This window comes from Sphaerodactylus townsendi, linkage group LG01, assembly GCF_021028975.2.
Source record: "Sphaerodactylus townsendi isolate TG3544 linkage group LG01, MPM_Stown_v2.3, whole genome shotgun sequence".
In the NCBI taxonomy this organism is placed as follows: Eukaryota; Metazoa; Chordata; class Lepidosauria; order Squamata; family Sphaerodactylidae; genus Sphaerodactylus; species Sphaerodactylus townsendi.
In genome coordinates this window covers 24,161,154-24,175,684 of record NC_059425.1, presented here as the reverse complement: position 1 = coordinate 24,175,684, position 14,531 = coordinate 24,161,154, and the positions used below count along the sequence as shown (strand labels likewise).

The 14,531-nt window shown below is 46.7% G+C and overlaps 1 protein-coding gene across 2 annotated transcripts; it reads right to left on the bottom strand.

Moving 5' to 3' along the window:
- Nucleotides 1-2,512: 2,512 nt before the first annotated feature.
- On the bottom strand, nt 2,513-9,939 carry LOC125445635 (cystatin-like). Of its 2 annotated transcripts, XR_007246319.1 has the most exons (4): nt 9,657-9,939; nt 6,702-6,830; nt 3,379-3,591; nt 2,513-3,261 (listed from the first exon to the last, which is right to left on the bottom strand). XR_007246319.1 is itself a non-coding variant. In XM_048518812.1 (3 exons), exons 1-3 carry the CDS (start codon nt 9,894-9,896, stop codon nt 3,514-3,516), a joined length of 447 nt encoding a protein of 148 aa, XP_048374769.1. In that variant the 5' UTR covers nt 9,897-9,939; the 3' UTR covers nt 2,513-3,513. The 2 variants fall into 2 exon arrangements, 1 of the variants encoding a protein (XP_048374769.1); XM_048518812.1 differs by having other exon boundaries at nt 2,513-3,591.
- Nucleotides 9,940-14,531: the final 4,592 nt, after the last annotated feature.

The following is a 14,531-nucleotide window of genomic DNA, read 5'->3' as shown; positions in this document are numbered from 1 at the left end:
GTCTGACGGAGCCACCTTCTGGGATCAAACAAAAACTGTGGCCCAGAACAGACAGCCCAAAATTCTTGCGCCACAGAATGGGCTGGCACTGTATGGTCTGTGGCTCAGTGGTTAAGCACCAGTTTTATACACAGGTGGCTCCAGATATGATCTCTGGCACAACTCCAGAGGCAAAGGCGAAGCTCAACTGTGTGCGGGTTAAGCTTGCTTCCTGCTCACAAGTTGTGATCATTGCAGCAGAACATGAAACATGCTGTTCTCCTAAACCCAAATAGTTTGAAAATGTGTGTGGGGGTGGGTGGGTGGTAATGGCTGGACATGTGCAATCTCTCTCTCTTTTTTTGCTGCGTCTGACCACCCCCACACCCCTGCCCCCACAAAATGTTAACTTGAGTGGTAACATGCCTTTTCTCCAACGGCCAAGGAGATTGAGCCTGCACACTCCACAAGCACAAAATAAAATAAAATAAAATCTACCATATTCTCCAAGCAACACCCATGTTGTAGAGGTTGATTTTTATCTGGACATAATCTGGCTGTGATCCTGCAACACAAGAAGCGACTGTGCATGTGCAAAGTTGCTCACCATGATATTCAAAATAACTTCAAAAACAATAAGGCAATCCCATGAGGGGTCAGTTTGCCTTTGGACCCCAAGTCATGGGGTTGCCAGGTATCCAGTAGGGTCCTGAGCAGTATGGTATTTCCACAGACTATTCCAGAAAAAAAACTGAGAAAATACCGAACATATGCACGTCCAGTATTTTTAAGGTTGGAAAGGAGATGGCCTGTTTTTTTTCCTGTGGTTTTTTGTTTACAGGCAACCCTATGGATTCTCCTCCTGCATTCCTAGCTGATTGTTATGAGTTTTCCGGGCTGTGTGGCCGTGGTCTGTTGATCTTGTTCCTAATGTTTTGCCTGCATTTGTGGCTGGCATCTTCAGAGTTGTTTCACAGAGAGAAGTCTGTTATAACAGATTTGAAACCTGGGTTCAATCCCTGCTTGCCATGACATTTACTGGGTAATCTCAGACACATCATTCTCTTTCAGCTTAGCCTACCTCACAAGTGGATGGACAAAGGAGATATACATGTTGGGGAAACAGCAGAACAACAAACTTCTGAGGTGTCTATAACTTTTTTCAGTTGGAATACTGAAACAAGAGCTTCCTAAAGGAATGGCAGGCTGTACGGCCCAAAGTAGAGGTAAAGGTGCTACGCAGGCCCTATTTGCATTACTGCTACAGTGTATGAAATGGGAGATTCAACCCTTGCCTTTTATCATTGTAGCAGCCTGAATAACCCAGCTTGGCCCAGGCTTGTCAGAGTGTAGAGCTAAGCAGGGTTGGGCCTAGTCAGTACTTGGGAGACCACCAAGGAAGAGAAGGGCTGCTGCTATGCCAAGGAAGGCCACAGCAAACCACCTCTGCTCATCTCTTGCCTGTCTTCCTGCCAGTCTCTCTGCATCACGGCTCAGTGATAGGTTGGCCAGGACCCACCCCAGCCATATTTCATTCGGGGCAGAGGCAGAGCAAGTGGAAATTGTGCCCGGGGCACACGTACACCCTGTGCCCCTGGGGCAGCGGCGCCCATGCCTGCCCTGCCCTGGAATGCCCCAGAATGTCCCTTCCATGGCCCAGCCAAAGGTGGAGAAGGGAGGAGTGTGGTAATGACTATTCTACTGTGGGAGATACAATGCTTTGCCTGTTCTATCGTATTCAGTTCTGGCAATAAAAGGCCATCCGCTTTTCTATGCTTGTAATCTTCTATATATATAAAAATCTATCAGTGCGTTTTCCTGCTGACAGGTAATCTCCCAAACTACTGGACCGATTACTTTGGAATTTTCACACAGCATTGCATTCGCATGCGGCCAGGTTTCCATACTGTTTCCACACCTCCTGTTGTGTACATGTCACAACTGTGCCCGTTATTGTGTACATGCCATACCTGTGATAGTTGGAACCACAGTTCTGTTCCGCAACAGCGTCATCTGCTGGCCGTCAAAGCAACACTCTCTGATACAAGGGAAACAACCATGCCTTCCTTGAAAACTGCTGCCATCTGGAGTGAAAGGAATGGACCCCCCATCTGGACATGGCCCACCCACCCTAGCGGAGGAAGGGGAAGGTGAGGGAGGGTCCGGGGGTTTGCAGGACCAAATGGTCTGAAATTTGAACACAATGTAGCTCATGCCTCCCAGCGGGTTTTCAGCTAGGTAATTCGCCTGCAAGGGAAGGGAGTGAAAGGGACAGGTTCAGCCTCCTGGACATGGCCCACCCACCCTAGTAGAGGAAGGGGAACGTTAGGGAGGGATGGGGTGGGTTGCCATGCAAGGGAATGGGAGAGAGGGAGGGGAGCGAGAGGCCCCTTGCCCCTCCCCTCCCTTGCAAGCATTGTGCAATGCCACATGTTCGAACCGTTCGTTTCCCCTTTTCTTTCTTTTCCACTTCACCAGACTCAGCCACAGCAACACGTGGCCGGGCCCGCTAGTCAATAAATAAGAATTCTGCTTTCAAAGTAATGATTCGTTTATTGAACAAGTCTGACTGGGGTTGTGACACTGCTTTCTAAGGAGAACAGTAGCACATATGGTGTGCAGTTTCGGCAAAACCACACAGTGGAGATGGGTTAAGAACCTGCCACGACAGCCCATCTTTGAGCCTAACACAATTACTTCCCTTATTTAACAAAACATGCAATGATTCACTAACATCATGCTTCCAATCATCACATTCAGCTTGGTCATAAATATACAGAACTAAATAATATACTCCATAGAATTCAGGCCTGCAAAGCAGAACCAAAGCTTAGCTTAGAAAGCAATTTTTAGGAATGCAACTTGGGTATCCTTAAGCATGTACAGAGTTTTTGGTACACGGAATGAGGCAAAAGGTGGCACTTGGAAAACCAGCACTCAAAAATCATGGATATTCCTCTTTGGAGTGGTAGGCGCAGATAAGCCCCAAATGCCCAAAGATTCTCCCGCTAAACAGGGAGAAAACAGAAGCATTCCCTCTCCCACAGATTTTGGAACAGAAAGAAAAGATGAAGGTCCTTCTCAAACACTACATCGGCCATAGAAAGAAAGTCCTGGGCAATTTTGATGTGAGCATTAAAACAGCACCCTTGCACATTTTACTCTATATTCAAGGTTCTAGCAAATACACAAATACAGTTGCAGAATTCATCTCCTGACAGATGTGAAGAAGATACTGTCCCAATTTGTTTTTGCATCTGAAGCTCAGGTCCAGGAAAGCTTCTGCAGGAAGAAAATTGTGTTCAGGTGAGATTTGGTGGCACCTTAAAGCCTATGAGAGGAACATCTAGGGCTTCTATGACCCACAAGCGGGTGACACTACAAGCCCCATTTTCTCACCTCTGCCAGGTGAATTCTGGAGGCCGTAAAGGAGGGTAGGCAGCTCAGCCTATTTAATGAGAATTAGTATGTTGGTCTGAATTCACTGTCAGGGCCCTTCTCAATAGCAGCTGGTCACGAGACTCAGGAAAGAGCCTATTCACAGCTCATGTGTGTCAAACGTATGTCGTTTAGCCAAGAACGAGTCCAGATCTGAAATGTGCAGATTTCTTTCTGGAAACGGAACATAGAGGAACAATCCACAGTTAGAGGTAGAGAAAATAATGCCACCATGAATATGTTAACTAGAGAAACTATCATGGGATTTACTCATTTCTTTACAATGTTCTCAGACAATTTTGGAGTAGCGGTGTTCAAATATAATATAAACAGTTATTTCAAATTCATTTTTGACCTCTGTCGCTTTTGTTTGCCGTTCTCGACCCCAGCCCATGGTCAGTTTTAAGAATTCACATGCTTGTGCAGAGCTCAAACACAGCTTCAGTGCCTTCTCAGCTTTTTGGCTTACCTTCATCTTCTCATCCTCTCTTTAATGTCTCTCCTTTCCAGTTTAGTATGATGCTCTTCATTCAGACCTACTTCCAGCTAATAATCTTGGTAGGCCCACCACCAAACCCAGCTTCTGTTCTAGCCAACAGTACATGTCTCTTTCTATTGTGATTTCAATCAAGATGATAAAAGACTAAGTCCTGCCCAAAAAATGACCCAGGTCAACAGAGGATATCAAATGCAGCTCATCAGTGATAGACATGTGTCAAGGGTATAAGGTGTTTACAAGTAAAATTCCATCTTCAAGGGTTTTCCCCCTGTTTTCAGCTCAGTGAACAACTGGTGTCAGTATCTGCTAGCAGCCTCCCACCTTGCCAGACAGTGGTGGGATTCAAATAATTTAACAACCAATCCCGGTGGTGGGATTCAAATAATTTAACAGCTGGTTGTTTACAAGCACCATTTTAACAACCGGGTTCTGCCGAAGTGGTACGAACCTGCTGAATCCCACCACTGTTGCCAGCCCAAGGTTGCTTTGCAGTAGGGATGCCAGTCTCCAGGTGGCACCTGTGGATACCTCAGAATTAGTTCATCTCCAGACTACAGAGATCAGTTCTCCTGGAGAAATGGATGCTTTGGAGAGGGGACGCTTTAGTACTGTACCTGACTGAGGTCCCTGTCCTCTCTAGATTCCTTTCCCAAATCGCCAGGAGTTTCCCAAACTGGATCCGGCATTCAAGAAAGACAAATTTGTCTGCTAGAGTGGCTCTTTCATGAAACTCTCTTCCTCTATGACTCCATCTGAGGCCCAACTGATTTTGACACTGAGCCATAGCCTTGTCATTAACCCAGGTGTTTGGACACTGATTCTTTTGGATGAACTCCCAGAGCTTGTGTGTCGTTGCTGTGTACTGCTAAATCTGATTTTCCTAGATATAGAGACATCCCCAAGAAATAAAGATGTAGTAGAGGTTTTGCTGAAGTGCGAAATATAAGGCATCCCCCAAAAGTAAGACGTAGCAAAGTTTTTGTTTGGAAGCATGCCTGACGAACAGAACACAGAAAAATAAGACATCCCCTGAAAATAAGACATAGCGCATCTTTGGGAGCAAAAATTAATATAAGACACTGTCTTATTTTCGGGGAAACACGGTAATTTTCACTTCAGTTTTGTAGTCTTTTGTGATTTTTTCTAATAATAAACCACTTCCGACAGACTGTTCTTCCAGGACCAAGAATTAGGTTGCCTTTATGTCTAGCACCACAAACATCTGGAAGTTTTGGCCTGAATGATGTCCGGCTAGCCTTGACCTGGGCTAGGGCATTTTCTAGACACTCTGTCTAGTGCAGGGGTTCGTATTCAAGCTGCAGCTCTCAGATAGCCTATGGATTACAATCCTATCAGCACCCTGTCAGCATAACAATTGGCCATGCTGGCAGGGGCTGATGGGATTTGTAGTCCGTGAACATCTGGAGAGCCGCAGGTTGCAGACCCCTGGTCTAGTGAGACCCAGGCCTTGTGGGATCCAATGCAGTTCTGCAACACCTGTAAGATAGAGCAGTTCCACTAGGGATATGGTTGAGGCAGCTACGATTTCTCCACTATCTTGGCTTAACCATACTCCACCCTTTTACCCTGCTGGAATTATGGTGTATTTCTAAATATCTGTCGCCATCAAGTTTTAGGTCAGGTTTAAAATGCTGATTAAATTGTGATTTTATTGTAATTATTGTTCTGGAATGTTGGAAGCAACCATGAGCCCATGTAGGGAAGGGCAAACAAAACCAATAAATAAATACATAAAGTAAGTTACACCAGGGGGCAGCAAAACCAAGCTTCCAGCACAGATAGGATAAACTTTGGAAGATCCCTGTGAAAACCTCCTCTTTGCATTCAATGAAGGAAAGGGTAGCTTCCAACATATAAAAGACAATAAAATCATAAGTTAAATATCAATTTAAAATCCTCAATGGTGGCTAAAACATCTAATCACACATACATTACAAATTCAACACTTCATAACACTCCCAAAGATATGGAAAACAAAAGAAGAGGGGGTAGGGTAGAAGGAGGCCTTTTGGATAGTGAGGAGTCAGAGCTGCCTCAACCATATGTATGGTGGATTAGTTCTGTCTGAGAGGCAAGTATTAGTTCCCAAGGCCCATTTCAGGTCAGGAAATGGGCCCCTTCAGCCCGTTCTCATGGAGCACCAGGGTCCAAATCTGTGGACTGCCTTGGAATAATGTTCTGAGCACAGAATTCTCGCAGCACATTGGGTCAGCAGGAGAGACACATACTCAGGGGATGCGAGGACTTGGTAATGTATACTTATGCCCCCAGATCTGGAACAACTCCCAACTCAAATCTGAGACCAGCCTCACCTCACATTCTCACTCAGCCTCACCAAAGTTAATGTGCATGCAGACATTTTAAATGGGTCACTGCCACTGAACACTAACTTCGGGGAGTCTTGGTGGAGATAAAATGTAAACAATGTTTAGGGAGTCAAGCCAAGCATGAGGGAACGGTCATGTCTCAAGACTTCAGGATGGCAGCCAAAGACATTTAATGACGCCTCATTAACACATACCCACTCTGAACATTTAAACTAAGAACCAAAGCACCTCCAGGACTGAAGGGGCGATGAATCTTTAACAAAGACCTTTCGGCACCTACACACAGCGGAGGTTTGGCAAAGTCCTTTCTGTGGAGGAGAAGGAAGGCAAGGAGAGCCATAGAACTCAAAGGGCTTCCCAGATGGGAGAAAGACCCAATCATCACTGAACAGACTCATTTCCCTGAATGAAAAAGGTCCCCATCTTTCTCATTTCACCTGCTGCTCTGCCTTTGGAGGCAACGGGCATCGCTCCAGGTCTGCCGGTGTCAATTGTGTCCTTTCATTCTTCTCACATTTTGTCTTCACCAGCTCAATTGTCAGATAATACAAACTTCCTGCCACGATCTGACAAGAAAAAAAAGATAGTCCTCATTATAGTTTCATCAATAGCATCATCACTGGACTCTGCATTTTGCAGAGGAACATGGGCAAAAAGAGGCCAAGGTCCTTGCCACAAGATCCTTACAAAAAGAAGGGGGGAAAGGAAAAGGGTGATGTAACTGACAAGGTTTGCACGTGACTGCATTTTGAGGTCACCACGTGGCTGCTTTGTGAACCAGCATGGCGCCATGGTCAGAGGGATGGAGTAGAATGTGGGTTTGAATCCCATGGAGACTCACTAAGTGACCTTTGGCCAGTCACACCCTATCAACCTATCTTCCTCACAGGGTTGTTGTGAAGATAAAAGAAAGGAAAGGAGGACAATGTAAGCTGCTTTGGAAGGAAATAAGTCAATACAGTAAGTAAATAAATAAGTAAATACAATATGTAACACCCAAATCCAGAAAGGGAGGGGGAGAATCTGTCTATGGAGGCAGTGGTAGGCTGTGCTGGCAGATTAGCCCACCCTGGGGCACTTGCTCTGCTGAAGGGGCAAATCCACAACTGAGCAGCTGCCGTGGCCCTCTACAGTGGCCAGATTTGGTGGTCAGTGCTCCTGCTCCCCCGCCACTTCCAACCAAGCACCAACTAATTGGAGCTGACCTTGCTTACCTTCTGAGATCTGTCAAAATTGGGCCAGCGTAGGCCATCAAGGTCAGGGCAAATAAACATTATTGTTAAACAATTAAGTCTATCCTAACCCCGCAAGCCAAGGGCACAGATGTCTTGGGGGTGGGGAGGAAGAGAGAGATGGATGCTGCTTTATCCTGTCTGGGGCTTTAATTTTTAAAAGATGTTTACAAAGAATATTATGGAACCTGGCTGAGATGCTGTAAATCAGGGGCATCAAACATGGAGCCTGGATCGGGACCCTGGAGAGGGCCTAGTCAGCTGATAAGCCTGCTGAGGCACTTCCTCCCCTCCACTTCCCCCCCTTTTCCCAATCTAACCAGATATGACTGCTGCAGGCTCTCCAGTCCAGGTACCCACCCACCCCTGCTCCCAACATGGCCTAGCAATATGGACTGCAGGCGCACCAGACCAAGCACCCACCTTTTCTCCAGTCAAGGAGGTAGCCACCCTCCAGCACCAGTTTGAACTTGTAAGACCACAGGCTTACGGGCTCCCGATCTGGGCTGCTGTAGACTTGCCAGTCCAGACATGCACACAAACACACCTTGCTAGCTGAGGTAGCCAGCCGCCCCACCCCAAGTGCTGATCTGGGCAGTCCAGCCAGCCAGCCACTCCCCCTCCCTGCTCCCAATCTGATTTGGCGAACCACCTTTGCCCAGTGCCAATCTGGGCTGGCAAACCTACTATAGGCTCGACAGCTGAGGGAACACCCCCCCACCCAGGGCCTGGCCTGACGAAGTCACATTTATGTCATATCCAGCCCTCATAACAAATTAGGTCGAAATCCCTGCTGTAAACACCTCAATTAACTCTCCTCAACCCCTTCCCCTTTACTGAATTGTAGTTTGGACCTCAGCACCCAATCCTGCTGCGTGCTATTACTTCCTAGATGAGGGGTCCCCGGAACCTGTGGGCATTTTTGGAATTCTGGCACAGTGTAGTGGGCATAGCCACAAAATGACTGTCATAGGAGACTGTCATAGGACCCACCACACACCAAATGTCAGGGAGTGAGGCTGATGATAGTAACTCTTCAGCAATTCAGGCAGAATCCCTGATTAACAGAGTGCCTTTTAACATGAGAATATTGTTTAAAATATATTGAGGCATTCACACACACAGCTAAGCTTCACCATGCAGTGAAGATCCTCATGCTGTGATAGCGGCTTCTGTTGAAGGGAAAGGATATGCGCCTCGAGCATAGGTGAGCACCACCGACGTTGCCATCTCACCTGGTCAAGGAGGGCAAAAGTCTCACTGGCCTTGCTGACTTTCTAAAAACACTTGGCAGGCTCTGGAAAAGGTGTCAGCAGACACTACGGTGCCCACGGCCATCATGCTGGGGAACCATTCCCCGGACAGCCAAGTTCCCCCATTTCTGGTCTCCAAACCTCTCCATCCCAAAACCTTCACCCTTCAATTTCTTCCTACCCAGTGCCATGTGTGGCATAAGCAGACATTTACATGTCAATACCAAGAAGAAGAAGAAGGAGGAGGAGGAGGAGAAGGAGAAGAAGACGGGGGAGGAGGAGGAGGAGTTTGGATTTATATCCCCCTTTCTCTCCTGCAGGAGACTCAAAGGGGTTTACAATCTCCTTGCCCTTCCCCCCTCACAACAAACACAAAGGTGGGGCTGAGAGAGCTCCGAGAAGCTGTGACTAGCCCAAGGTCACCCAGCTGGCGTGTGTGGGAGTGTACAGGCTAATCTGAATTCCCCAGATAAGCCTCCACAGCTCAGGCGGCAGAGCTGGGAATCAAACCCGGTTCGTCCAGATTAGATACACGAGCTCTTAACCTCCTACGCCACTGCTGCTCCTTAGAGGAACCTTAGAGGGCATGGGCTATGAATAACATCTAGAACGCATGTCCTTTCCACTGAGAAATCTCTCTCCCCCCCCTCCACCAGATTCCTGAGAAGGGATCCATCAGCCCCCGGCTGCTTTTGATTCCAGCACTGTAGCACTACTCATGCATTGGCGCATCCTATTCCAGGGCATCAGGACATTGAGATGAGGAGGATGCTCAGAAGCGAGATGGTGGTTTAAAAGGGGCTCTTTGGAAGCAGGCACGCGAGGGCCTCTAAAGAAACGTCCGGAGCGACCCTGGAGGGAGGCTCTCCCGAGGTCTTTTGCAAATCCCCCCCCCCTCCCCGCTCACCTGGTGAGACGCCAGCAGGATCCGCAGCGCCCGGCTGTACAAGGAGTTGGTGTTGGCCTTGTTGTAAGCCTCCACGGCGAACGCAGCCGCCACCTGCACGTCGGGATCGGAGACAGGGACCCGCACCACCCCTCCGGGCGAACCTCTCGGCTGCGCCGGGACCAAGGGCGGCGGCTGAAGCAGCAGCAGCAGCAGCAACCCGAGGGAAAGGAGGCGCACAGGTGGGCACCGCGCCGCCATGGTCGAGTCCGGGAGCGCCAAGCCACGCCCACAGGACGGCACTACCCTGGCAAGGGGGGCTGCGGGAGGGACCCCGTCTGGGGCTCCTTATTTTGAATGTGCATTTATTTGCTAGACGAATCTGTTATAGATTATATTATATTAGAAGAGGAAGAAGACGAGTTTGGATTTATAGCCCCCCTTTCTCTCCTGCAGGAGACTCAAAGGGGCTGACAATCCCCTCGCCCTTCCCCCCTCACAACAAACACCCTGTGAGGTGGGTGGGGCTGAGAGAGCTCCGAAGAACTGTGACTAGCCCAAGGTCACCCAGCTGGCTTGTGTGGGTGTGTACATGGAGAGCAGCAGTGGCCTAGAAGGTTAAGAGCTCATGTATCTAATCTGGAGGAACCGGGTTTGATTCCCCGCTCTGCCGCCTGAGCTGTGGAGGCTTATCTGGGGAATTCAGATTAGCCTGTAAACTCCCACACATGCCAGCTGGGTGACCTTGGGCTTGTCACAGCTTCTCAGATCTCTCTCAGCCCCACCTACCTCACTGGGTGTTTGTTGTGAGGGGGGAAGGGCAAGGAGATTGTAGGCCCCTTTGAGTCTCCTGCAGGAGAGAAAGGGGGGATATAAATCCAAACTCTTCTTCTTCTTCTTAATCTGAATTCCCCAGATAAACCTCCATAGCTCAGGCAACAGAGCGGGGAATCAAACCCTGTTCCTCCAGATTAGAATGCACCTGCTCCTAACCACTACGCTGCTGCTGCTCTCTATTATATATATCTAGATTATTATATAATGTTATAATATATTACATTCGCTGGGAAGAGTGATTTGCTAGTGCTCAGGTGTATCTTTACTTTTGATCATTATAATAAGCCAGCATGGTTTGATTTCCCCTTTTCTCCTCACGAGCAGTGGCCTCTTCTCAGGTGAAGCAGGTTTGATTCCCTGCTCCGCCACATGAAGCCTGCTGAGTGACCTTGAGCCAGTCACCGTTTTCTCAGAACTCTCCCAGCCCCACCCACCTCACAAGGTGTCTATTGTGGGGAGAGGAAGGGAAAGGAGTTTGTAAGCTGCTTTGAGACCCCTTGCAGTGGAGAAAAGTGGGGGGTAAACCCAAAATCTTCCTTTTCTTCCACTGGCCAGGTGTATGTTAGGGTTGCTGACTTCCAGGTTGCGCTGGAGATCTCCTGCTATTACAATTGCTCTCTAGACAGTCAAGATGATTTCCCCTGGAGAAAAAGACTGCTTTGGAGGATGGACTTGATGGCATCATACTCTGCTGATAGCCTTCCCCAAGGCGCCACACCCAATCCTTAGTGAGGCTTGCACAAATTAGATTTTAACTAGGGGTCTTCCAAGTTCACAGTGTATGCTCATAACAACTATCCTACCTTACTGCAGTTCTAATGATGATTAAGAAGAGGGGGTGGTAGAAAGTGCTTTCAAAACACAGCTGATTTACAACTTAGTGGGGTGTTCAAGGCCGGAGATGAACAAAGATGATTAGACCAGGCAAAAAACCCTCCAGGATCCCTGGCCAATCTGGTCTGGAGGAAAATTCCTTCCTGACCCCAAAGTGGCAGTTGGCATTACCCTGGACATAAAAGAAAGGGCCACGAGAGACAAGCACTGACTCACTCCTTCCAGTCATGATCTGCTAAAGTTCACAGAATCAGTACTGCTTGCCTCTTCTTAAACACTTCCAAAGAAGGATTGCCCACCACCCTCCAAGCAGCTGAACTGACCTTGATCATCTGGAGATCAATTGTAACAGCAGGGGATTTACAGGTACCACCTAGAGGTTGGCAACCCCAGAGGGGAGGGACTTAGCAGCCATTTTCTCCAAGGGATCTGATCTTGGTCATCTGAATATCAACTCTATAATTCTCGTAGCCTAAAGAAAGCCCAAAATATTCTGAGAGATCTGTCTCATCCGGCACGCTCTCTTTTTGAACTGTTACCATCCAGCAGATGATACAGGTCTATCAAAACTAGGACAAAGAGGCTTAGAGACAGCTTCTACTCTAGAGCTGTGGCGATGCTGAACTCCGTGGCTTCGTGTTGATGTGTTTGGGGCTGTGTAGGGATGGGTGGAGGAAGGGGAAAGTGAGGATGGGGTATGAGTCTGAAATTGTGTGCATCGAGGAATGCTGCTGTAAATTTCGTTGTGCGTGCACAATGACAATAAATGCTTATGCTTAATAGTAGTAAGAGGAGATCTCCAGGTGCCACCAGAGGTTGGCAGCCCTACCTGTAAGAAGATTCCTACATTGTATGGGGAGGGGGGGCTGAGCCTGACAGAGTGACTTGCTGGCCAGAGAGAATCCATCTTGAAGGAATTTTCCAGTCTTTCCCTGACTCTTTGCAGGTGCTAGTTACCCCGTGCCGGGATACAGCAGCTACTGGTTCTTAGACCTACTGAGTTAGCTCATCTGATTCTGCTGTTAATCTGGTAGTAGAAGAAGAAAAGGAGGAGGAGGAGTTTGGATTTATACCCCACCTTTCTCTCCTGTAAGGAAACTCAAGGTGGTTTACAAGCTCCTTTCCCTTCCTCTCTCCACAACAAACACCTTGTGAGGTAGGTGGGGCTGAGAGAATTCAGAGAGAACTTCAACTAGCCCAAGAAGGTTAACCAGCAGGAATGTAGGAGTGGGGACACACATCTGGTTCACCAGATAAGCATCCACCACTCAGGTGGAGAAGTGGGGAATCAAACCTCGTTCTCCAGATTAGAATCCACCTGCTCTTAAATGCTACACCCTGGCTCTCACCCGCTGCTACCCTGGAAGTACCATGGACAGTGCCTTGATTGGCTGAACAGATCTGGAGGTTATGGTCATCTTTTCTCTAATTATAAATACTAATTCTATAAACTCACAGTTAGAAGAAAGAATTCCTTATCCCTTTACCTTTTCCTCATCCCTCTTTGCTACCAAGGAGATGCTTATATTATTCTCTGGAAATGTTTTGTCTTAAGATCCAACTGCTCTGTGTTAGGACTTCAGTTAGTAGCATAGCTACTCAGCTATTGTTGTTTATTAACTGTCATTCAACTGTATGCCTTGTTTTAAACATCTTTCTTAAATCAAGATTTATTTTGTTTCATGGTGTGTGTTACTCAAGGTACCATTGTTGGGCATATTGCCAGAAAAGCTTCCTAGGAAACTGAACAAACTGTGCTATAATTTATTAACTGCAGCAAAAGTAACAATTGCAATAAGTTGGAAATCTGATGAAGGTAATGTTGGAAAGATAAAATCAGAGAAGACGCTATTATGGCTAAATTACCTAATTTTATAAATCGATGTTCAAAACATGAATTTGATGAGTAATGGGGGTCTTTACATTTTATATGAATCTGATGTGACCATGTAAAAACATAACTGGAGGATTGAAAATTCATTATGACCAAGATATAATCAGACTAGTAAAAGTGCTTTGGAGTTGATGGATAAATGACAAGATTCTAAGATTTAACTACAGTCTGTTTAGCAACTTGAAAATGTCACATTGGGATCCATTATGTCATGTGCATTTAATATAATTGTGGGTAGATGTCTTCATGCTTTATTAACTACTTTCTAGTTTTCTCTTGTCTCTGTTTTCTTGTTTCGAGTATTTCCTGTACTGTTTAATATATCTTGGAAAATAATTTTAAATATATATATATAATTAAATATAAATAATTTATATATTTAAAATAAAGGAGTTACTGGTACCAAACTCAGACGAGCTTTGATGTGTTACAATTTGACACTTACCTAAGCATATAAGTGACTTCTTAGCAAAGCTGAGATCTGAATATTGTGGCTCATAGCTGCTACATTGCTGGGTAAAAAGAAGAAGAGTTTGGATTTATATCCCCCCTTTCTCCCCTGAAGGAGACTCAAAGGGGTTTACAATCTCCTTGCCCTTCCCCCCTCACAACAAACACCCTGTGAGGTAGGTGGGGCTGAGAGAGCTCCGAGAAGCTGTGACTAGCCCAAGGTCACCCAGCTGGCGTGTGTGGGAGTGCATAGGCTAATCTGAATTCCCCAGATAAGCCTCCACAGCTCAGGCGGCAGAGCGGGGAATCAAACCTCCAGATTAGATACATGAGCTCTTAACCTCCTACGCAACTGTTAGTGAAGACTTCTACTCATGAGCTGATGAAGTTTCCTTCTACTGGGCCAGACCATTGGTCTGTCAAGGCAAATATTGTCCTAATTGGTAGTAGTTCTCAGGGATCCTCCTTTTCAATTGGAGATGATGGGGGATTGAACCCGGGACCATTTGCATGCAATGCAGATGTGATCTGCATTGAGCCCTGCTTTGGCATGGGCTATATAAATAAAACTAAGCCCCAGCCCCAATACTAGCAAGTACATGAAGTGTTATTCCCTGTCTTTCCACGATGTCTGTGAATTAAGTCATTATTGCCCAGAGTTTGCAGATGAAGAAAACCTGTGCTGAATGTTGAGAGAGACTCTAAGCAAAGTAGGACTGGATTCAAATCCCAGAATGCACACTGGTTATCTACAAATCATGGTTGCCATCTCTCTCTACAAATCAAGGTTGCCATCATCTTTCTGAAAGCGTTCTTGTGCCTTCAATAGTTGTGTAGTGAGGACGAGTTCCAAACATTCTACTTTTCTGCCTGTTGCCATG